Source organism: Malaclemys terrapin, chromosome 4, assembly GCF_027887155.1.
Source record: "Malaclemys terrapin pileata isolate rMalTer1 chromosome 4, rMalTer1.hap1, whole genome shotgun sequence".
Classification (NCBI taxonomy): Eukaryota; Metazoa; Chordata; order Testudines; family Emydidae; genus Malaclemys; species Malaclemys terrapin.
The window spans coordinates 29,441,430-29,464,017 of NC_071508.1; the positions used below are offsets into that span (position 1 = coordinate 29,441,430).

A 22,588-nucleotide genomic window follows, 5' to 3' on the forward strand; every position below is an offset into this window, starting at 1 on the left:
AGTTTAACAGCAGAGGTCATTCTATATCTGCTCCGCATCTCCCCCCACCCCAGAACTTCATTAGAAGAGAATCAAGATAGAGTAACAAAAGGATTTATTCTCATTTTCTTATTGTAGATTGTTTATGTACAGAACCTGTAAAAAAAACCATTAGAGCCTTCTACAAAGAGCAAGCACATAACGCTGCTGGAAATAAAATCACGGGCACTCAAAGCAAACTGACTTCTTTCAGTTCACTTAGACCAGGGAATGAGGCTTTTAAGGGAGTCTCTCTCTCAATCTCCGTGTTTTTCAGATATCCTTGATGACTTCTTCAAGCTCTTCTTTCGTATACATGTGAAACTTCATTCCGGGCTCCACCGTTGCAAGCTGGAAGGAGAAGAAGAAAGGATTCAGTGTAACTGTTTGCCTGCATACGTGAGGAAATGACAGCATAGGGCATGGAACAGAGAAACTGCCAGAGATGGAGCAGCTGTTCCTTCTCGGTTGCCTGATCCGCCAGCCCAGCAAGATCGTTCCAGCCTGTAACATGTTCTTTGATTCCCAAAAATAGCTGCCTGCCGCAGAAATAGCTTCTAATTGACTCAATCTCCTCATAGTAGCAGCAGCTCAAGGAAACATCTACTGGGAACGCTCAGATTCAGCTGCAGGGAGAGACCGGTTAGCACTAATTCTTCAGCAGACACTCAAGGGCGGGGGGGAGAGACAAGCTGCAGTTCAGCCCAGTCCCATTTCTAATCAGACCCAGGCAAACATCTTTTGATGTTTAGGGAGCCAGCTGCCCTCTTCTATAACAACCAGGGTTACAAGCCCTGTCCTGTTACACAGGCATTCTAAAAATGAGGCTATAACAACTCAAATCATTAGGGAACAATTTGTTAATACTGAGCTTGAGTATCTTTGGGAAATTGGTAACCAAAGAGGCAATTTGCATCTAAGTCATTACTTCAAATACAGACCTGGTCAGTAGCGAACATAAGTCACTGCCATTTATCAATCAGTTGTTCGGTGGCTCACATGGAGATAGCAAAAGGGCCAGGGATTCAAGGGGACGTGGGCTGAGAGGGAGTTCACTCTCCTGGAAGTGACCCCAGGAGAACAGGACAGAGGCACATTATCAAGGCAGGGCATGGATTTTCTGATCATAGAATATCAGGGTTGGAAGGGACCTCAGGAGGTCATCTAGTCCAACTCCCTGCTCAAAACAGGACCAATTCCCAACTAAATTATCCCAGCCAGGGCTTTGTCAAGCCGGGCCTTAAAAACCTCCAAGGAAGGAGATTCCACCACCTCCCTAGGTAACGCATTCCAGTGCTTCACCACTCTCCTAGTGAAATAGTGTTTCCTAATATCCAACCTAGACCTCCCCCACTGCAACTTGAGACCATTGCTCCTTGTTCTGTCATCTGCCACCACTGAGGACAGCCGAGCTCCATCCTCTTTGGAACGTCCCTTCAGGTAGTTGAAAGCAGCTATCAAATCCCCCCTCATTCTTCTCTTCTGCAGACTAAACAATCCCAGTTCCCTCAGCCTCTCCTCATAAGTCTGTGCTCCAGCCCCCTAATCATTTTTGTTGCCCTTTGCTGGACTCTTTCCAATATTTCCACATCCTTCTTGTAGTGTGGGGCCCAAAACTGGACACAGTACTCCAGATGAGGCCTCACCAATGTCAAATAGAGGGGAATGATCACGTCCCTCGATCTGCTGGCAATGCCTCTACTTATACAGCCCAAAATGCCATTAGCCTTCTTGGCAACAAGAGCACACTGTTGACTCATATCCAGCTTTTCATCCACTGTGACCCCTAGGTCCTTTTCTGCAGAACTGCTACCTAGCCATTCAGTCCCTAGTCTGTAGCAGTGCATAGGATTCTTCCATCCTAAGTGCAGGACTCTGCACTTGTCCTTATTGAACCTCATCAGGTTTTTTTTGGCCCAATCCTCAAATTTGTCTAGGTCCCTCTGTATCTGATCCCTACCCTCCAGGGTATCTACCACGCCTCCCAGTTTAGTGTCATCTGCACACTTGCTGAGTGTGCAGTCCACACCATCCTCCAGATCATTAATAAAGATATTAAACAAAACTGGCCCCAGGACCAACCCTTGGGGCACTCCGCTTGAAACCGGCTCCCAACTAGACATGGAGCCATTGATCACTACCCGTTGAGCCCGACGATCTAGCCAGCTTTCTATCCACCTTACAGTCCGTTCATCCAGCCCATACTTCTTTAACTTGGCGGCAAGAATACTGTGGGAGACCGAATCAAAAGTTTTGCTAAAGTCAAGGAACAACACATCCACTGCTTTCCCCTCATCCACAGAGCCAGTTATCTCATCATAGAAGGCAATTAGGTTAGTCAGGCATGACTTCCCCTTGGTGATGTCTGTTTGGTTTTGTTTGCTGTTTGGATCAGAGGAATTCAGTTTCTAGGGCAGACTGCCTGGAACCTTCATGGACCAAGCACCAAAATATTAAGAAGAAATTAGGAAATGAGCAACAGAACATTTGAAGAGCCATTTAATGGGGCTGACATGGGAAGATAGCAGTAAAGAACAGAAGCAGTGGCAGCTGACAAGGGGCCCTCGGGAGCACCTGTGGCTGCTAGCGTGTGTGGCACAGAACCTTCATTCCTTGGACCACCCTGGAATGTACCGAGTTCTGGAAGTGGGGCAGAAGTCTTCACTTTCTAGGGAATGGGGAGTATGCTGCTGCCACACATCAATGGAAGAGGAAGGACTGGGCACAGAAGTGCATGTCCTGGAGCTTCCATTGAGCCTCACTGGCGCTGCTTTGTGGTCACCCACAGACACCACCAGGGGAGCAAAGAACGTCAAAGATGTACAAAGTGAAGAGTATAAAAATAGGTCAAGAACTTTTAAGGCCAACATTTTCTAAATGACGAGTGTTCTGAGTGTCCAATATGGGACATCTTAACCAGGCCTGGCTTTCAGATGGCAGGCGCTTGGCACTTTCTGAAAGACAGCTGTTTAAGGAGTCTCATGTTGGGCACCTAAAATCACTAACTGCTTTTGATAGTTTTGGCCTGAGATACTGGACCCACTGTGACTGGGTAACCCTTTAAGCACGACTCTACCCATGCCCCCAAAGCACTATTCAAAGACACTAATGAACGACTCAAATTTGTCCAAACTCTAGGCCAGTGGTTCGCAACCTATTTACCACCGTGGGCTGTACATGCCGCTGTGTGTGTGTTATATGGGCCACAGCCACACAACATATACTACCTGTATGGCCCTGAGGATGTCACATGGGCTGCAGCTGTGTGCTGACGGGGCCCCAAGCATGAGAACCACTGCTCTAGATTTTAAAGACTTGTCTGTAAAGAGGTTAAATAAAGGGAAACTGTCACATTGAAAAAGCGAATTGAGAGACGTTTCGGGTGCTGCACTGGCTCTTGAGCCCTGCTGTCAACGTATATTTTTAACTGTTCCTTTACCACATTTTCATGTTGTTTTTCTACACCCCACTTCTATGTGAAAAAAACCCAAACACAATGTTGTCAAATGTAAAAAACAACCCCAAACCTTAACTCTCTCTTCAGTTTGCCTTCTAGCCTTTCAGATATAGTAACTAAGTCAAACATTCTCAACTAGAAGGGTGATTTCAGTCTACAGTGCCCCTTTAATCCTCAGCACACTATTCTCACACTTAAACCTGATAGTGATTCCTCAACGCATACAGAGCTATGCTGAGGACAGCTAAGCCCTGTTAAATGAGGACCTGACATAAGTATACTGTATACATTACTCTGCATTGATTGCGTCACACACTGTACTACAAAAAGAACAGGAGTACTTGTGGCACCTTAGAGACTAACAAATTTATTAGAGCATAAGCTTTCGTGGGCTACAGCCCACTTCTTCGGATGCGTACTACAAGTCACTCATCCAGAAGAAAGCTTTACTGACCAAGATACTGATTTGTAAGATAGTAATAATGAGCAAACATGCTTGTAAATGTGTGGCCCCTTACTGGGCACCCCACTGTAGCCTCATGGCAGCCCTGCAAGTGGCCCCCTGCTTCAGTTTCCCTCTATTCCTCAAATAAACTCAGTACAGCCTTTGGAATACATAAGTAGCCATTTCTGCAGTTTTAGTTTATTTCCAGAAGTCCCGCTACCTACCATAAACCAAGATGCCCCCAGCACAGTCCAAATAGCACATTCGTCCCAACAGTCCAACACCAAGTACAGCTCTGGCATTTCTCAACATGCCCCAGCTCAGTGCCCCTAGCTGGGGATTCTCTCCACCCTTGTTCCTTTTCAGGTATAGTTCCAGCTCTTGCCTGAGACATCAGCAGGCTCACCCATCTGTCCCTTCAGCCCTCTCTGGCCTTCCAGCTTCAGCTCTCCAGTTCACAGGCATCACCCTCTGCTGCTCTCAGCCTTCAGCACTCTCTGGCCTGGGGAAGTTTGTAGGTGCCCCACCTCCGACTGCCTTCTTGCCTTCTGCTTTCCTCAGCCTGATCTGGCTTCAGGGGCATCTCCTCCCTGAGCTCTCAGCCCAGCTCTGCTCTTCCTCTGAGCTCCTTACTCTCAAGCCTCTGGACTCTCTTCCATTCTAAACTGTACCTCAGGATTCTGAGCTCTTGTTTATAACTCCTGGGGCAGCCTTACCCTCATTACACTTAACTAGAACACACCTGGACTGAAAAAGGAGAGCTGAGCCCAATTTCATTTAAGGGGCTGGCTACCCTGTTAAAATGCTCATGACATAGTCCTTGCTAATTGGAACATTTCTGGGGATGGCACAAGATTGTGCTCTGAGTGTGCAAACCTGGCATGTCCTCTTCCATCTCTCCTCTCCAGGACAGCTCAGTTTATCATCTCAGAAGGGCTCACTAGCAGCATTTAATATTAGACACAAGCGGCACAGCTAGCGTCAGATGCCTATTGCTAGTAGCTTTTGTTGCTCAAACGGGTGCTAGTATCTAATGCTGTCATTAGACTTCTCTCCTATTGCTGGTACTGTTCAGTAACAGTGCTTAGGGAAGTTTACTGGACTTCAGAGCATTTATACTGGACCCAAAGTATTTCTGTGCTTTAGTAGGTTGTGCATACAAAAATGTAAAATCACATCATTCTGACCATCATCTTGCTTCGCTTCCCCACCTCAAATCCATTATAATTTCAGCAACTGATCTTTCGCAGACTGCCAGAGCTAAGGCACCTGCAGCTCACAACTCTGAGAGGTCAGGCCCCAGACATCTCAGGGTGGTCAGTCAAAATCAGAGGCACCCAAAATTAGAGTGTGTGCCTATTAGTTTCAGCTTGAAAGTTACCAGTTAGACAGAGCAGCTGTTGAAATCACATCAGTAACTGAAGAGACAGAAGAGCAAGTTACTAGTCAGAATGACATGATTTTAAGGTTCAGTTATCTTGTAAACTGGCAGAAATAGAAACAAATGTTATACACCAGCCTTGCTTTAAAAAAAAAAAAAAAAAAAAAAAAAAAAAAATCTATTCACCTACCCTTTACCAAGAGGGAAACAATTATTTTTATTTGCCCCCCCCCCAAAAAAGCATTAGCATGTCTGAACCAAATTACATTTGGTAAGGCTGCTGCTCATCACTGGGAAGTGGAGGTTAACAGACTCTACATATTCTTTCCCAGAGATTTGAAGTCTGGGAAACCCATCTCTTTGGTCTTGTTATCTAACAGGGATTTTTGCACTGACACAAGACTAAGAATAGCAAGTCCTGAAGCTGTATAATTTTCATTCCTTGGAAGTGCCAAGAAAGGATGGCAGTGGGAAACCCTAAAAAAATTGCCCAGCTGGCATGACATGTCCACTCTGGCAACTCTTGAGATCTTGTGTCAGTGCTCTCAGCAGGGCCTCCCACTTCAAGGTTTTGGAGAGCAATACAAAGTCAAGTCTAACCACATTCAGGGAGTGTTGCAGAATTCAGATAAGCACTCAGACAAGCATTCTCCAATTAGCAGGGCAGAAGAGCACAACAATACTTTCCCAAGAGCCCACATCAAGAGAAAGATTGAGGATTTCATTCTTACTTCAAGTATGCCACACGGAGTTATGTGGCAACACACTGATATTGTGGCAATGAGCACATTAGAAATATATAGATGTTGAAACAGACAAGAATCACCACCTCAGGAAGAGATTGAAGCTTAAGAGTTGCAGATTGGCCCTTGTTTTAAAGTTCCCTCACCCCAGTCATTGCTATTTTGACAAATATCTAAAACCAACCCTGACTTAGTATCAGGTGAGACACCATAAGGGGACACACTTGCAGTGCAACCACAGAGACTTGGACCAGGGAAGCAGAGAATATAAACAGGATAGACTTTTCTTGTAGTCCAAATGCTGAAAGCTCCTACAGCATTTATACAAGGAAGAACAGTACAGCAGCACGTACCTCAATGTTAGTTGCATTCAGTTTCTCCTCCATAACTTGCTTTAGGATGATGAGGGATGACTTGATTGCTTCTTTCAGTGTCATTGACTGTTAAATAAAACAAACCACAAAAAAGTTAGCCACTCAGTTTCATTGCTTAGCTTCTCATGCACACCCCTCTAACCAGTCCTCTGAAAAAAGAAAATCACATCCTCTCCAAAAGTCGTGTCCTCCCTCTATCCTGCTCCAAAATATCATATCAAGCTATTTGGCAGCAAATCAAAACGTCGCCAAATTATGTATATTACCAACACTGCAGTAGTGAGGAATGTAGTTCAGGCACGGTAATAACTAAATTACTGCGTATATGTTTTAACAATTCTGAAAAATTGGCCTCCGTAGTCACAGATGTCTTCATGTTCTAACATGTGAGTCCCCCGTCCCCCGTCCCCCCCCATGAGCCAATGTCCAGAGCCAGTGATTTATGTGATACCCAAGAATGGATGACTACCTGTTATCAGTTGTTGGCTGCATGTGTGTTGTACTGTACTGGCTCCGACCAGATCGATCAAGGTCTGCGGTATGGGTTAACGTCCCAAGAAGATCACAGACTCGGTTCAGTGGCAAAGGCGTTCTGCCAGGTTTATTGTTTACGAAGCACGGTCCTAGTGCCCAGGAGACTCTATAGCAGCGTTTCTCAAATGCTGCCACAAGCGGATTTTTTTTCAGCCACAACAGCCTCGAAAGCATAGATGGAGTGGGGGGCGGGGGGGGGTGAAGCGCGGCAAAGCAATGGCCTTTACCTGCAGCATCCAGATTTTGCTCCTGAATAGCTGTTACCAAAAGCAGAGATGCACTGCCTTGGTGTTTGTGCTGGTGCCGCCAGAAGGGATCTGCGCCCTGCACTCCTCAGGGGCTCCGGGCAGCGGCTCTGGAGACACATGGGGCTGGTGTGCGTGGCGCCAGAGGTGGCTGCAGTGTTCGGTTGCTGGGGTGCTCCCCTGGGCAGCTCCCCCGCTCCTGCCCGGGCAAGGCAAAGGGAGCCTGGGACTCCGCAAATGGCTGGTGAGTTCCCGACCCACCTGCCTGAGGCAGGCTCACACTGAAGGGTTGTGGGAGGCAGGGACAGAGAACCTGGTTTGTCAGAGCAGCCACCAGCAAGAGTTGGTGGCCACACTCTGAGGCCACCAAAATATTTGTTGTGAGAACCCGTTCTATGGGGACACCCAACACATGTATATCCATTACAATGGCCGCAGCTCAGTGAGCAGTTATGACCTTCTGCTCCCTTCTAGTCCAGACAGACACACCCCCTCGGCAACCCCTCTTTTATACACCGATACAAACAAGTTACATATTGCCTCTCTGACCATGGTTAGTTACCACCCTTTAACTTGTACCTGTTGGTTCGATCAAAACATCTCTATCCATCACGCTGTCATCCTGACCTTATCCTTAGGAGGGGTCAGTGTGTCCGTATCATCTTTGGGGAGTGTGTTTATACCATAACTTGGTATTGGGGTGTTCTGGTACTACCCTTCTGGATTTAGCCCCTGTACCTAGTTTCCCCACCCACAAAGTGGGGGTAATACCTACTTCCCAGGGCACTGCAAACATCAGCTAGCTAATCAGCAGGTGTAATTCTGAACTCATTCCATTACCTTGTGATAAACCTCTTGCAGGGAGCTCTGTGCACCTTCTGAGGCAGACCCAATTGCTTTGGCATCGCACTGCACAAATGTCCCAGAAGGGTCCATGTGAAACCTGCCAGGAATACAGATAAGAGTGTCTTATGCCATTGCATTGCAAAGGATTTCCCCAGAAGATTCACAATAATGAAACGTTCTCTGCAGAGCCCATTTTACAGCTGGAAGCTAAGGACTCTTCGGGTGAAATTTAGAGAGTGGCAGCTTGCCTGACATCCTGAGGCAGAGGCTCAGGGTACATGATACATGGCTAAAGCCAGCATCATCCTGTATGGCAGATTTGAGGGGTTGCTGAGACAAGACACACCAGCAGCAGGTAACTCCTGCTGGCATTTGGAGGGCAAGAGGAAATTCAGACCAAGATTCCAAAGGGGCTGAAGGGTCAAGAAATGCCCTGAAGCAAATGCCAAACCCAACAGACAATGAGGGTATCCAAACTAAAATTAGAGTTGCACCCCTTTCTGTCACTATCATTCGCAACCCTAGCGGAAGCATTTCACATGAACAGGATTTTTCATTATTCTGATAGGGACTGAGGCCATGGTTACCCAGAAAGACAGACCTTCAGCTAGAGATTCTTCTGGCTGAGCTGTTCCTCCCACTGCATTCATGGAGTTTCCACACCCCCACCACTCCAGGAAGGTCTGGATCTTGGAAGCACATTGAGTTTCTGGTTACAAGTGCTCCCACCCCCTCCCTAAGGAATGGTATAGCAGACTCCAGATATTATGTTACGAGTGGTTCTGCTAGTTCTCTGGGGAAGGTAAGAAAGATCTCCCCTTCTCACTTAAAAAAAGTTGAGAATAAAATAAGACTTAAAATCAGGATTTACTGCAAGCATCATATTCTGTTCAAAACTGAACAGGCAACCACTGCAGCTTGTTGCATCCCAGACACATACTGAGATAAGTCCAAGATGTTGATTTCTATGCAATTCCCTATTTTTTGTCTAATAAGACTATCTTGTGCTGCTTCAGGTAGAAGCCCCACCTCTTCCCAAGAAGAGCATGAATCAGTGAGAGAGTTGAACTTACAGTTGGGGTCCTTTTTCATCGACTCCTCCGAACAACAGTGCTACACCAAATGGACGAGACTGTAACAAAACCACAGGAGGGTTGAGAGAGACCAGTACTGTTAAGGCAGAGGAAATCCAATGGTTTTACACTCAGAAAATGTCCTGTGCCAGCACCTACTTACCATAGCACCAGGATCAGCATCCTCCTCTCCAAACTGCAGGGCTAGGTTGGATACGGCCTGCGTCACACTCTCTACTGTCATGATTTCATTGTATGTAAACCAGTGATTCTAGGAGAAGATAATACAAGGGCTTGAACTACCCATCCCTTTCCAAAAGCCAGTTCTTGCACGTGATCCTCGACAGGACACATACACAAGCCAATGCTCTGATGGAATAAAAGAGTCTCAAAGATAATGGGCCTGCCATGTAGCTTTGTGATGCTGCCATACGGAAGACTCATAAGAACGGCCATACTGCGTCAGACCAAAGGTCCATCTAGCCCTGTACCCTGTCTTCTGACAGTGGCCAATGCCAGGTGCCCCAAAGGGAATGAACAGAACAGGTAATCACCGAGTGATCCATCCCCTGTCACCCATTCCCAGCTTCGGGACTCCAGTTCCATTCCCTGACCTGGCAGGGGCTTGGAGCATTACAAGGGCAGTACATTCAATTATAAGATGGAGATAATGCAAGGAACGTTCTGTATTGCTCAGAAGTGACATCCCAAGCTAAAGGACGTGTGTCTGTGACATGGGCCTCTCAGAAGAAGGGTATCTTCGTGGCCTGGTTTGGGATGGGAAAAACCCAGTAATTTGGAAATAATACCAAGTCATGAGGGCTTCTTTCAGAAGTAGTGGATTGGTCCCTTTACTAGTTTGCTGCCCCCTTAGGGAAGCCTGAGATCCTGGGCCACTAACAGGGTGATTGCAAAGTCAGGGCATCTTAGAACTACACTCAGCTGAAAGGAGAGAAGGATTCATGTTACTCCAAAAGGGGAGGAGCAGTGCTGATGTGCCTTTATCCACCCATACCAGCTGTGAGTCCCCCAGGAAAAGCCCCTCTACAACAGAATTTAATGCAGTTCCTTCTTCATACCAAGCTCTCACTACTAAAAAGACCAAAACAAACAACAAGTGAGAGTGAGAGTCAGTTCTGCCAAACACCTGTGAAATTTCAGCTGCTGGGCTTGGCTCCAAGTTTCTCCTCCTGCTCAGCATTGTTTCTCTTTGCTACCCAGGTCTGCAAGTGCCGGGACCATCCAATTGGCCACAAAAATAATCTATTCTCAGAATCAGGTCATTGTTTTGCAGAGGGGGAAATAACAGAGGAAGCTTTACCTGTGTCTCCACTCTTGCTTTATCAATTAAAGTCTTTGCATCAGCTATTAATCCGCTCATGGCACAGCCTGAAACAAAGGTGAGAGAGTGTGACAAATAACTTCATTTATTAAGTTATCTACCACTTTTGTCCCCCAAATCCCCAAAGCACTGTAGTGGGGTGACATAAGTACTCCTTCACCCACTGGGCCAAATGTGGCTGCTGTGTAACAGCATTCAGTAACACTATACAATAGTTTAGGTCAGAAAGTGAAGCACTGGATGCAAATAGAATTGTGAGACAGGTGAGGGTCTACTACTCAGCTAGATGGCTAAAGCTATGGCTTATCAGGGCAAAAAAAACACCACTGCAATGAATTGACAAAGGAACCGAATCTGGAACCTTGGAAGCGTATCCAAGACACTAGCCAAACCCACTGGAAAGAATAAAGTTATCCTCCCCTGAAAAGAGGGCTGGCTGCTTCTCTATTAGCTGGCACTGGCACAGTAAGAGGTCTGAGACAGCAATCAGGCTCCACAGGGAGCCACCAGCTTCCTGAACACAGGTGGCATAATGTAAGGGTGAATTAATTAGTGGCTGGGTAGCACAAAGCAGCCAGAATTCAGGCTGGGGACCTACTACACATGTGAGAGTGAAGGGTTGGAATGGGAGGACCTGTGGAGCTATTGACCAAAAATCTAAGTATTTTAAGAGTCACCTTTCTTCCTGACAGTATTTGATATACCCACAGAAAGTTGCACATTTGTGGCTGTGTAGTGGGGTGGCTGCCCACTCCTGAAGAAGAGGGGTTAAAAGCAGCCCTGGAGAGGGCTGCAGCTGTGAAAGGCTAGGCTGAGTGGGGAAAGAGCCACGCCCCAATCAGGCTACAGCTGGCCCTATAAAAGGACTGTGAGCCAGGAGCTCAGAGAGAGTTTCCCTCTAGCTGTAGAGAGAGAAGAACCTGGCTACCTGGGAGCTGAGCAGGGTACCTAGAGTGAAGTGGGGTTGGGGGAAGGCCAGAGAAGCTGGGGAGCTCCAGCCTGAAAACCCCCCAGGCTGCAGGCCTTGCTAAAGGCCAGGAAAGGTACTGGGGCTACAGAAGTGTAGCCTGGGAATAGGCAGAGGCCCAACCCCCCCCTTGCCGATGATGGGTGGTTTATAGACTGCAGTCTGCCCCAGTGAGCAGGGGCTAGATGGTGAATGGTAGTAGCCACTGAAGCAAGGTGGGGATAGAGTGTTGGGGGGTTCACCTGGGTAGGGAGACCCAGATTGTGGGTTACTGCTGCGGGCAGAACCCCTGACATAGAGGGGCACCAGGGTCCAGGAGGGACACAGGGGCCAGCGGCAGGCAAGACTCTGGCCTGCAGAGGGCGCTCCAGGATGGAAGAGCTAATTCCCAGGACGACCAGCAGGAGGTGCCGCATCAGTGAATCTTCACCTCACTATAAGCTGGCTGAAATAAGCGGCTATAAATAAATAGATTTGTTCAACCTGTAATACCACATGGCTGCTGGTAGCTGTGGAAAGGGCTGTACTATAAGAAAGCAGAGGAGAAAGGCTAGATTCCCAGAAAAAAACCTGTCTCTTCACAAGCAGCACAGCCCACACCAATTCTCATCACTTACAAGAGTAGTGCTTTGGAGAGCTCTAATTTTTTTAAGCTGACATATTTGGCAATCAGTCTTCCTTGGGCCCTCTGCAGCCAGAGTAAGCTGCCTTGAGCACAGAGGAACAGGCTAACATTAGTGATCCAATCAGTGAGCTCCCAGCACAGATGCTGGCCTGGGATCAAACCTTTACATTGCAATAATTCCCTGCCTGCCCAGATCTAAATTTGGGGATGAGCTTTCATTAGGGGGGTCAAAGAGGAGGAGCATTTCAGCTGCTGCTTCCTGCTCCTGCAACTATGTCCTGCTGGCCTGGAGCCTGGAAAACCAGTAACCGGCACCCAGTATTTGCTGGGAGTTGCTTGTTCGTTCCCACCCAAGAAAGCCACGTGAGGGCCTGAGAGCTGATTTCAGAAGCCATGTTTCAAGACAAGTCTCTCATGAAACTCTTCTGGAGGAGAGGCTTTCATTACACGTCCAGGGCTGGAAGGATGCAACAGGCCTTATCATGAGAAGGAACAAACCTGCATTACTCTTACCTATATGAGAATCTATTTCTACGATTTTCTCAATACTGCTGGGTTCCATAAGTGAGGAGGTGATTCTCTTCTCCACTGCCAGGCAAACACCTTCTGATGTCTGAATCCCAATGGCTGTGGAGCCAAGCTAAGAACACACACACAGTTATCACCATCATACATAATCTACAACATCACTAGGGCGCCTACACTTTGGTATCTAATCTACACAAAATGAGGATGCTCATCTTGACCTACATCATTTGTAATATCGCTACCCCCCCCAGAATGATGCCATTACTGTACTACAACATCAGTAGCAGAAACAGATTCTGCATATACTAATGCAGGGGTTCTAAACTGTGGGTCAGGACCCCACAGTGGGTTGCAACCCCGTTTTAATGCGATTGCCAGGGCTGGCATTATACTTGCTGGGGCCTGGGGCCAAAGCCCGAGGGCTTCAGCCCTGGGCAGCAGGGCTCAGGCTTCAGTTTCAGCCCTGAGCAACAGAAATCAGATTACAGGCCCCCTGCCTGGGGCGGGGCTTGGGCTTTGCTCCCCTCCCCCGGCTGGGGTGGCAGGGCTCAGGTTTCGGTCCCCCTCCTGGGGTTGTGTAGTAATTTCTTTTGTCAGAAGGGAGTTGTGGTGCTATGAAGTTTGAGAACCACTGCACTAATGTATCTACAATTATGTACCTTCACAACAAATACAGGATAATGCACAGTGAGAGCTAAACTAAGAGGTCAGAATTTGATCTGGGAACCAGAGAAAGTTAAACTGTTCAGGATGTGCAGTTTGAAAGTTCATCAAGATCCAGAAACCCTCTTGCAGATTAGTAGTTAATCTCTTCCCTGAGCTATACCATAATCTCTCCGATTTTTTTTAATTTTACAGATTAAAAAGAGCCTTGTGAATTTTCTTTTGCAGAACAAAATTAAAGTTAGATGCATTGATTTCCATGGAGGCCTTAAAACAGGATATAACTAATATTTGCAGATTAATTTTATTAGTTTAGTCACTTTTATTCTTTCCTTTGCTGTGAAATCCCCTACCATCTGCAGAATTTAGTTAGGAGTCTTCACCAAGTGTACAAGTGAAAGAGAGGTACTTCGCACTCACACCACATACCGCTTTTCATGCCTTAATTACTGCATCCTCAACTCCCCTCCGACATAATTAAGTATTACACTCCTCTTAGAGATAGGGAAATGGGTATAATGAAGTGAGGTGACCAACAAAGGCCACACAGAGCATTAGAACTGGGATTAAATACTTGGCTATCAGTTGCCTGCTCATAACTCTAAGAGCTTGTCTACACAAGGAAGTTTACTTGTATAACTATATTAGTAAATTTCCCCATGTAGACAAGCCCTAAATCATGCCACTGTCAAATGCACACAAGAATTCCCTAATTCTGGAAGTCGCATCATATTCATCTGCACGTTTCTCAATGACTGAACCACCTGGATCCCTTATTAAGTATATATCTTGCCTGAACCATATTCAAAGCTTCGGCTGTAATTACGAAACAAAATATTATTGTTCGAGGTACTGCAAAGATTGTATTACCAACTGCCCCAATTTAGTTCCCTGTAAACTGAAGGACCTCCCTGTATTCCCGATACATGGAATAATGTACCAAACATTTTAAAGGCAATATTTGAGTGGCATAAATTTAATTCATTTCCAGGCTTATTGGTGGAACTGACAATAAAGACAAGCAAGTTTATCCTATGGATTAGATTTCAGCTTTATTGTATGTATTTTCTGAGCAATATGAATGCATCAGCACACTGACAAGGATGCATTTAAGAGTTCTTGCTTCCAAAAACTCGATGAAAATGAATAGTTGCACCTTGCCTGCTCCTTGTGGCCAAAGTGTTTGAGTGGGCAATAGTAACAGAGAAGATATTTATCTACGGGGACCCTTAACATTAATCCCTAAATAGAGGCCATCGAGGAACCTATACAAAAAGGTTTCTTTCTTCAACGCCACTTACACTAAAACCCTCTGCATCAAATTTGGGGAGAAACTGTTGGTTTCTTTACATATTAGAAAAAAATACACCTCCATCTCTCAATTCATTTAAAACACATCTTGTGCATGTGCAATGAGACAACTGCATCACTTGCAACAGAAAGAACATTCCCAACCATTATAAACAGGTGCTGCCAAACTTCACAAACCCCAGGTTACTTTGGCAATTAGCCAAGAAAATAAAGGTCACCTAGTTAACATAGAATAGTGTAGTTATAAAATGGTAATCTTTGAGAGAGGCAGTATGTGGAAGCTATACATCCCAGAATGCAATGCTCCATTAGCTCAAGAAGATTCAGGGCATCAAGTGAATATTTTTAATTGAAGCTATAGGGAGGCATTTAAGGAGGTAGAATGTAATTACTCAAATTAGAATTTGGTTTGTACGTTGGAGCTAACACCAAGTCTCAAAAATGCCATGGGATCTTTAATAATCTCAGGTGGCTGGGACCCCCCATCTAACAACATTTGGCAGTATGTTAGCATTCAGTAGTTTCCCCAAACTTTTGCTGACTGTGTAGTTTTGGGGAAGAGGTCTTTCCCATTCCCCCACTCCAGGCTGTGGTGTTCCTAAGTGTTAACTGACATTCAATTCAATTGATTATACAATGGATTTTGCTTATTAGCAACCTCTTGGTTCCCAGTAAAAATTGCTGCTGTCCAGAAGTTGCCAATAAGCAGAAGGGCTGCAGCCAGGGAACAAGCACTAGGACAGCCCGAGCCCCCCGGTGCCAGGACAGGACATAGCCAGGAAAGTGCAGGGAGAGGTATTGTGCAGCCTTGTTGGACCTCAGCACCTACGCTCTCCATGGAAAACCCCAGCATCTGGGCTGCAGTCTCCTTCCCTATCGCTGCCCAGCCCACAGCCTCCCCTTCCAGCCCATAGTGCCAGGGACGTGGGCACCCCAGGCCACTATGGATGTGGATGGTAGTTCCTGGTCACAGGCAGGTTTGTGGGCCTGCAGCCAGAGAAGGAAGCACTGGACGTGCTGAGCCCAGGCACTAGTGCTAGTGCAAGACACAGCATAGAGACGTACTATGCAGCCTCAAGCGCTTCCTTTCCTTGCTGTAGCCCTGCAAACCTGCCTGCAGCTGGGGTCTTTCCTCCAGAAAAAGTTGTTAATAAGTGGCATGCCTGTTGCCAGTATCCAAAGCCCATGAACATCAATGGAACGGGATTGGCTCTCAACTGCAATATTTCATCAGGATTGCTATTAACCAGCATCACTGTATGCACACAAGAGCTCCACCAGGTGTGTGTGTACAAAAAGGGAACAATAAATAATGATAGGGCACTGGTTCAGTCCTCACTTCAAATGAAGCATGTCAACTACTGAAATGAACAACGGGACTTTTCTTAAGAGCTCTCCCATCCTTAGTGACTAAACCCAATCACAATTAGAAGCATTTGGGCTACAGATTGCAATGTATCAACAATGGCTGAGGTTTGCAATACCTTAATAGCCTCGATGGCATATTCCACCTGGAACAACCGTCCCTCTGGAGAAAAGGTATTCACACCCCTGCAATGAAGAAAACAAAATCAGAGCTAGAGAAAAGGCCAAAAACATAAGGACAAACATCAGAGAAAATAGTTCCTGTTTCAACTCCACAGAGGGACATAATGGCACTAAGTCAAGTCAGCTGGTAATGCAGGAGTGCATTAAAGTCAGTGACTGGATAAGTTATAGAGGTACATTCCTCATCCAGCAGCATGCCACCTGTATATTCAGAAAGCGAACACCAACATGGCAGATATTGACTAGAGGGATGTAGATCCACAAGTTTTAAAAAGAGGAAGGAGTGAAAAAGCAACAGGGACTGGACAAAGCAGCAGCAGATGCCCTAGAATTCCAGTGGGTCCAATTATAAATGTAGGGAGAAATGCTTCAAGGGATCTTCCACAAGCAGATGCTAGAATAGCCACTGGACTCTAAACAGTATATGCTTCTATTGGCTCAGAAAAGCTATTGCCTTGCTTATATTTAGCACAAGTTTTTCCCACCTAAAGAGCTACCACCTCTTGCGGAGGCAGGAGTTAACAACCCGACAGGAGATCTCTCCCCCGTTGGCTTAGAGCAATCGTTTTCAAACTTTTTTCCTCATGACCCATTTGAAGAAAATTGTTGAAGCCCGTAACCCAACATAATTATATCTTTTGACTAGAGTTTTCATAAAATCATAATATTGCAAAACATTCCAGCTTAACCCACTTTATATAACTAACACTAGACACTAGCCTTAGTAAGCCTATCGTAAGGAGTGTGGGAGGTGGCCCAGGGTAGGGCAGAGGGTGGCATGTGGGGGTGAGGGCTCTAGGGTGGAGCTGGGGTTGAGGGGTTCAGGGTGCTGGAGGGGGCTCAGGGCTGGGGCAGAGGGTTGGGATGCAGGGGGGGGGGTGAGGGCACTGGCTGGGGATGCGGGCTCTGGGGTGGGGCCAGAGGACTCCCCCCAGCCCTCTCCCCACCGGCAGCAGCTAGATCCGGGGGAGGGGCCTCTGTCCCCCCTGCCAGCAGCTCCGGGGGAAGGCTCTGCACCGAGCTCTAGGGGAAGGGTCCCTCTCTTCCGGCCAGCAGCAGCAAGCTCCAGAGGGCCAGGGGAGATGTCCACAGCAGCCCTGCAAGCCCCAACTTGCTCCCCTCCCCAGTTCCCACCCACCCCCTTTCTCTCTCCTCTCCAGGTCCCTTTAGAGCTGCTGCACAGCAACAATCATTATAATTTGAATCAGCAAGGTGACCCAGGGCCTGACCTATACTTTGAAAAACATTGGCTTAGAGTGTCTCCACCACAAGCGCTGCATCCGTGCAGCTGCACCACTGTAAGTTCTGTAGTGCAGATGTAGCCTATTTGAATGCAATGCCACCACCAAATGCCCCACTAGCATCCAGAAATCTGTGGGGACTCTGGGAGATTTCTTAACACGTGACTTCTGCCTTACATTGGAAGACAGTTTCATTTTAAATATAACTGTATGAAGCCTCATACTCAGTACAGCACAGTGCCCCAGCTGACTGGTCCAGATACTGGTGCCCAGGGCACAGACAGCCACTGGCATATGCCAGGAACTCATTCCATGCCACCACCGCTACCCACAAAAAATCTTAGACTACTCTAGCAATACTGCATATATCCCTTCTTCATAAAAGAGACTTAATTGGTATTTTGGGTTGGGCTGTTAGAAAGAGGAGCAACACCACACTAAAGAAATGAACCTATTGGTGGAAAGGGATGAAGGGAATATCTATTTAAACCTTTGTGGGGGACTGGGAAGGAGAAGGAAGTGCCATATTGATATGTGGAAAGGGGGAGAGAAAGAAGAGACACTCCTGCGAATGCTTGAGAAGGAATCCAAGCAGCCTTGTCCCACCAACTGCCCAAAATCTAGAGCTAGAAGGGCTGTGTGCCTGTTCAATCTTGCTCTGGATCCACAATTTGCAGGCAAACTTACATTAGGAATTGCTGTTGAATGAGCCCCCCAGCTGCTCCCATGAAGATGATCATCATGCAAGGGATGGGCAAAATAGATACTGGTTCCCACCCCCAAAAGAGATATTGAAGAGGGTAGAATGATCAAGCTGCTGACAACTGAAGAGACTTCAGATGGGAAGAAATAGCTCGATGGGAAACCAAGACAACTCGCAACAGCAGCAACAAGCTACATTTTGAGGCTACTCTCTTCCTAACTACCCCCACCACACTGCCAGTCCGAAGTTGCCCTGCAGCACATAAAGCTATTTTCCCCACAGTGTTTTAATGATATAGAAATGTGAGATGTATATAGTATTGTTACAGTACATCAAAGAAGATGTAAATATTTTCCTGCTAACTCTCTTTCAGGGTCACTCAGATTTTTATTTTTATTTGCTGCAACAGAATTCTGGATTATACCCTACCTCGCAAAAGGATCTACCCTGAGGCCTCAAATCTGCAATGAGTTCCATATGGAGAGACTCTCGCACCTGCATGGGGCTCTGTGGGCGGATCTGCAAATGCACAAAGCCTCAGTGACTTCAGTGGGGCTCAGCCCACACAAGTTTCCTTGCAGGATCAGGACCTTATACATCTGAATTATATATACACAACAAAACCATAAAAAGATAGAAGTATTAGCTGCAACTCAGCCCTTTATCAAAGTTAATTAACTTTGCATTTTTCTCAGCAATAAGTCTCAAATCAATGAAAAACTGTCTCACCATGATTTCTATATTCCTGTGTTGTTTTTGTACTCAGTGACTTTGCTGCATATCAGTATATATTGCAATAGTTTGGGAATACAATTGCAAGTTTGTATTAGGATTTGTAACTGTATGAGGAACAATTAGCTATGTTTTTAATTTAAAAGTTATTATTTGAACATTCCAAATACATTGAAAGTGCAAAGGTGCATATGCAAATTCACATTTGTCAGATCCCCACAAAAGCTTAGCTCATGATTACATAGTCACCCAAACTTTCTGAGAGTAGTTTTTATTTATTTGCTTTGATGGCAGTTTTATAACCATGCAAAACATAGCGTTCAGTCCAACTAAAAATGAAACCAAAAGCCTAAAAACTCAGAGTCACTCTGTGACTAACCCAGCCTGCTTCTTAGGCCCTGCCTACACTATAGTTCTGAAGTTGCAAGCCAGACAGTAGGAGGCCTAACATGAGTAGGCCTCATCTATTCAGATCAGGGAACACTTTGCTAACAACCACCATATTTAAAGCAGATTGAGCCATGGCATAGACAGGGCCCAAGTGTTTGAGAACAGCAGTTAAACTACAATACAAAGGCACAATATGTTGAATTAGGGACAAGGCTCCAACTACCCTACAACTACCTCTCTCCAATATGCCTGTTTCTTGTAATGAAGCCTACAGCCACCTGTAATTGTAGTGTGGACAGAGCCAAAATGGTCTTGCTAACTTGGACTCCACTTGGTTACTGCTGCTTTACATCAGACTTTTAGCCATACTGCAGCACTTTTGGTATTTAATCACAAGAGACTTCAGGGAGAGTTGGGTGCCATGAGTGGAAAAGGAAAATACTGTAGTGGAATAATCTGATAGCGTTCCTTTGACTTTAGCGCTTTAACGTGGCTTGTGTAGTCGTGGTATAGCACTAGGAGAGAGCTCTCCCAGCGCTATAAAAAAAATCACCCCCATGAGGGGAGTAGCTCCCAGCGCTGGTGCACTGGCACTTTACAGCGCTCAGAGGGGTGTAAAATGCCAGTATAGACAAACCCCAAGTTTCCTACTTCAGAGACATTAAGACTGAGACATTCTTTCCCATTGCCCAGGACCTCCAAATGTGGGCCACCACCAGCTTGCTGTTAATCAGAGGTGTAGTCTACAGACCCTTCCAGAGTGATGATGTAGTGGGGTCTGTACTCCCCCACTAAGGAGGCCCAGTTCAGGGCCAAGAGGAAGGTAATGGGAACAACCAAGGGGAATCATTGGAAGCATGCCTCATTCTCATCCCCACTGACAGCACCAGGGAAGAGGCCCAAGGCCAGGGTCTGGAAGGGGGGATTTCCCCACCAAGAGACAGTTGGAAAGCTGGGGGAGGAAAAAGAAAACGGAATTGGGAGGCTCATGGGGGCCGATTTCCCTAGTAAGAGGGGCGGGCGATGGGGGGGGGGTCGATCCCCAGACAGGGGGGCAGGGCCTGGGGGGTCGATCCCTCAGGCGGGGGGGCGGGACGCTAAGGGGATCCGCCGCACTCCGGGGACACCACGGCGAGGCTGAGAGAGGCTCAGCGGGAGGGGCTGTGGAGGGGTCTCGGAGGCTGGGCCGCCCCCGGCGTGACCCGGCCCCAGGCCCGGCCAAGCTCCATGACGAGGCAGATCCTGGGCCTGGGCCGAGGCCCGCGCGGGCCCGCCCTCGCTCGCTCACCTGTCGTATTCGGAGCGGGTGAGGAACATGGCAGCGACGGGCGCGGGGCTGAAGGCCGGTGCGTGCGAGACAGGGAAACGCCGAGTCCGGATCCAAGTCCCACACCAGGCCCGATACCTGCAGCGAGCGGCCCTGTCAGCAACCGGCTCCGCACTGCGCCTGCGCAGCCCCACCCCTACCGCTACCCAATTGGTGAAGCACCCTGACACGTCACCGTGCCCTCGCCAATAGGCATCCGAGGCGGGATCCAGTCTTGCCTCTCTGCTATTGGTCAAAAGCTACCTTGCCAAGCCTTGATTGGCTGCTGGTTGCCAGGGTCTAAGGCGTATGGGGATCCCGCCCCCCTTTTCAATCCTTCCGATGGGGGAAGAACCCAGATGGTAATAAGGGGGGAGGGGCGGACGGCACAGGCCGCTCGAGGGAGGCTGGGCCCAGCAGGGAGAAAGAGGCGGGATGTGGGAGGAGTGGGCCCAGCAGGGAGGAGATGGGGCAGGTGCAGTAGAAGGGGCTAAAGCCAGCAAGTCCTGAGTTCTGTTGCTCCTGCTCCCAGTGGGGCACCAGGTCCAGCGTAACCAGACCAGGGTGGCAGTAACATCTGCCCCCACCACTCACTACTGGTTGGTTGGTCACTGGGCACAACTGGTGACTTCATGACAAGTCTCACAACGGTTGTGTTTTTTTGTTAAAACCCCACCTGCAGAGATCAGGAGATTGCACGAGACTCCCAGCTTTCATTTTAAAAAAGGATTCTCCCCCCCCTTGTTGCAGCAAAAATCTTCAAATCACAAAGTGAATGCACCCTAGCAGCTCTAAAAGGAAAAGAAAAAATGTATTATTTTTTACAATATTTTTTTAAAAATCATGATTTTTACATTAATCGTGATTTTAGGGGGCCCCAGTCATGATTTTTGCATGCTTGAGATTGGCAATATTGCAACTGTACCACAAACACCAGCATCCATGAAAACATTGCTGCAGCTACACCACTGTGCAGCTACACCAGTATATAGGCACTGCCTGCTGCTGTACTCACCCTCTTCTATTGTGCACACTGACTCCTCACACTGTGCAGGTTGATCTGTACACACAAAACTGGCCTCATGTTCTAACTCACACTGGTTTCTCAGGTGCTGTGGATTCCAGACCACACAGCTTTATGTCCTAACACCTTACCACCTGGGGACACACTCGTCCCACCATCTTCACCTCTCCCACCGTAGCACCTTGGCTGCTCCACATCTAATCTCCCATCTGCAGAGCTTGGATTGCTCCAAACTCCTTGTGGACTGCTCCAAACCAGTCAAGAGTGAGATGTTCACTAGAATTTAGCGCAAAGATTCATCATTAAGAAAGGAGGAGGGGTAGCCTTTATGGACATCTGTGATGCTGTACAGAATAAATAATGAAGTACAAATCACAAACTCTGAATTACCAGCACTGCTGGTAAACCACCTTCAGACCTCTATAAATCTCAGACTTGCTGCTTTGCAAACACTCAGTAAACATTATAGGTTTAATGGTTTAGAAACTGATTGAAAACTGAAATCCACTTGTGAAATCATCTTCTCCTGAACGTACGTACAAGTCCCTGGACTTTACACCTATGAGATGTTAACTCATGGCTAAGGCCCTATCAAATTCATGATCCATTTTGGTCAATTTCACAGTCATAGGATTTTTTAAAAATGGTCATTTCACTGTTTCAAATATTTAAATCTGAAATTTCACACTATTGTAACGGTGGGGGTCTCAACCCAAAAGAGTGTCATGGTGGGATTGCAAGGCTATTGTATGGGGGTTGAGGTATTGCCACCCTTATTTCTGCATTGCTGCCTTCAGAGCTGGCTGGCCAGAGGACCGCAGCTGGCCATGCACCCAGCTCTGAAGGCAGCACCACCGCCAGCAGCAGCACAGAAGTGAGGGTGGCATGGTATTGGGGGGGGAGGTCGTCACTTTTGGAGGGGACAGAGCCAGCCTTATGGGTGGGTGATGTGGGTGACTGCCCAAAGCCCTATGATCAGCAGGGTGCCATGGTTCCCCGCTTCCCCCATAGCCAGTCCAAGGCCCCTTTAACTCCTGAGAGCTGGATCCAGAGCTGGGGAGGGACAGGGCTGGGGCGCCCCAGCTGGTGGCT

General features: G+C 47.2%; 1 protein-coding gene across 1 annotated transcript; it reads right to left on the bottom strand.

Annotated features, from left to right (window-relative positions):
- Positions 1-77: 77 nt before the first annotated feature.
- On the bottom strand, positions 78-20,610 carry PSMA5 (proteasome 20S subunit alpha 5). The gene is made up of 9 exons (XM_054028046.1): positions 20,455-20,610; positions 16,037-16,103; positions 12,564-12,690; positions 10,438-10,505; positions 9,280-9,387; positions 9,117-9,175; positions 8,038-8,140; positions 6,398-6,484; positions 78-369 (listed from the first exon to the last, which is right to left on the bottom strand). Exons 1-9 carry the CDS (start codon positions 20,481-20,483, stop codon positions 292-294), a joined length of 726 nt encoding a protein of 241 aa, XP_053884021.1. The 5' UTR covers positions 20,484-20,610; the 3' UTR covers positions 78-291.
- Positions 20,611-22,588: the final 1,978 nt, after the last annotated feature.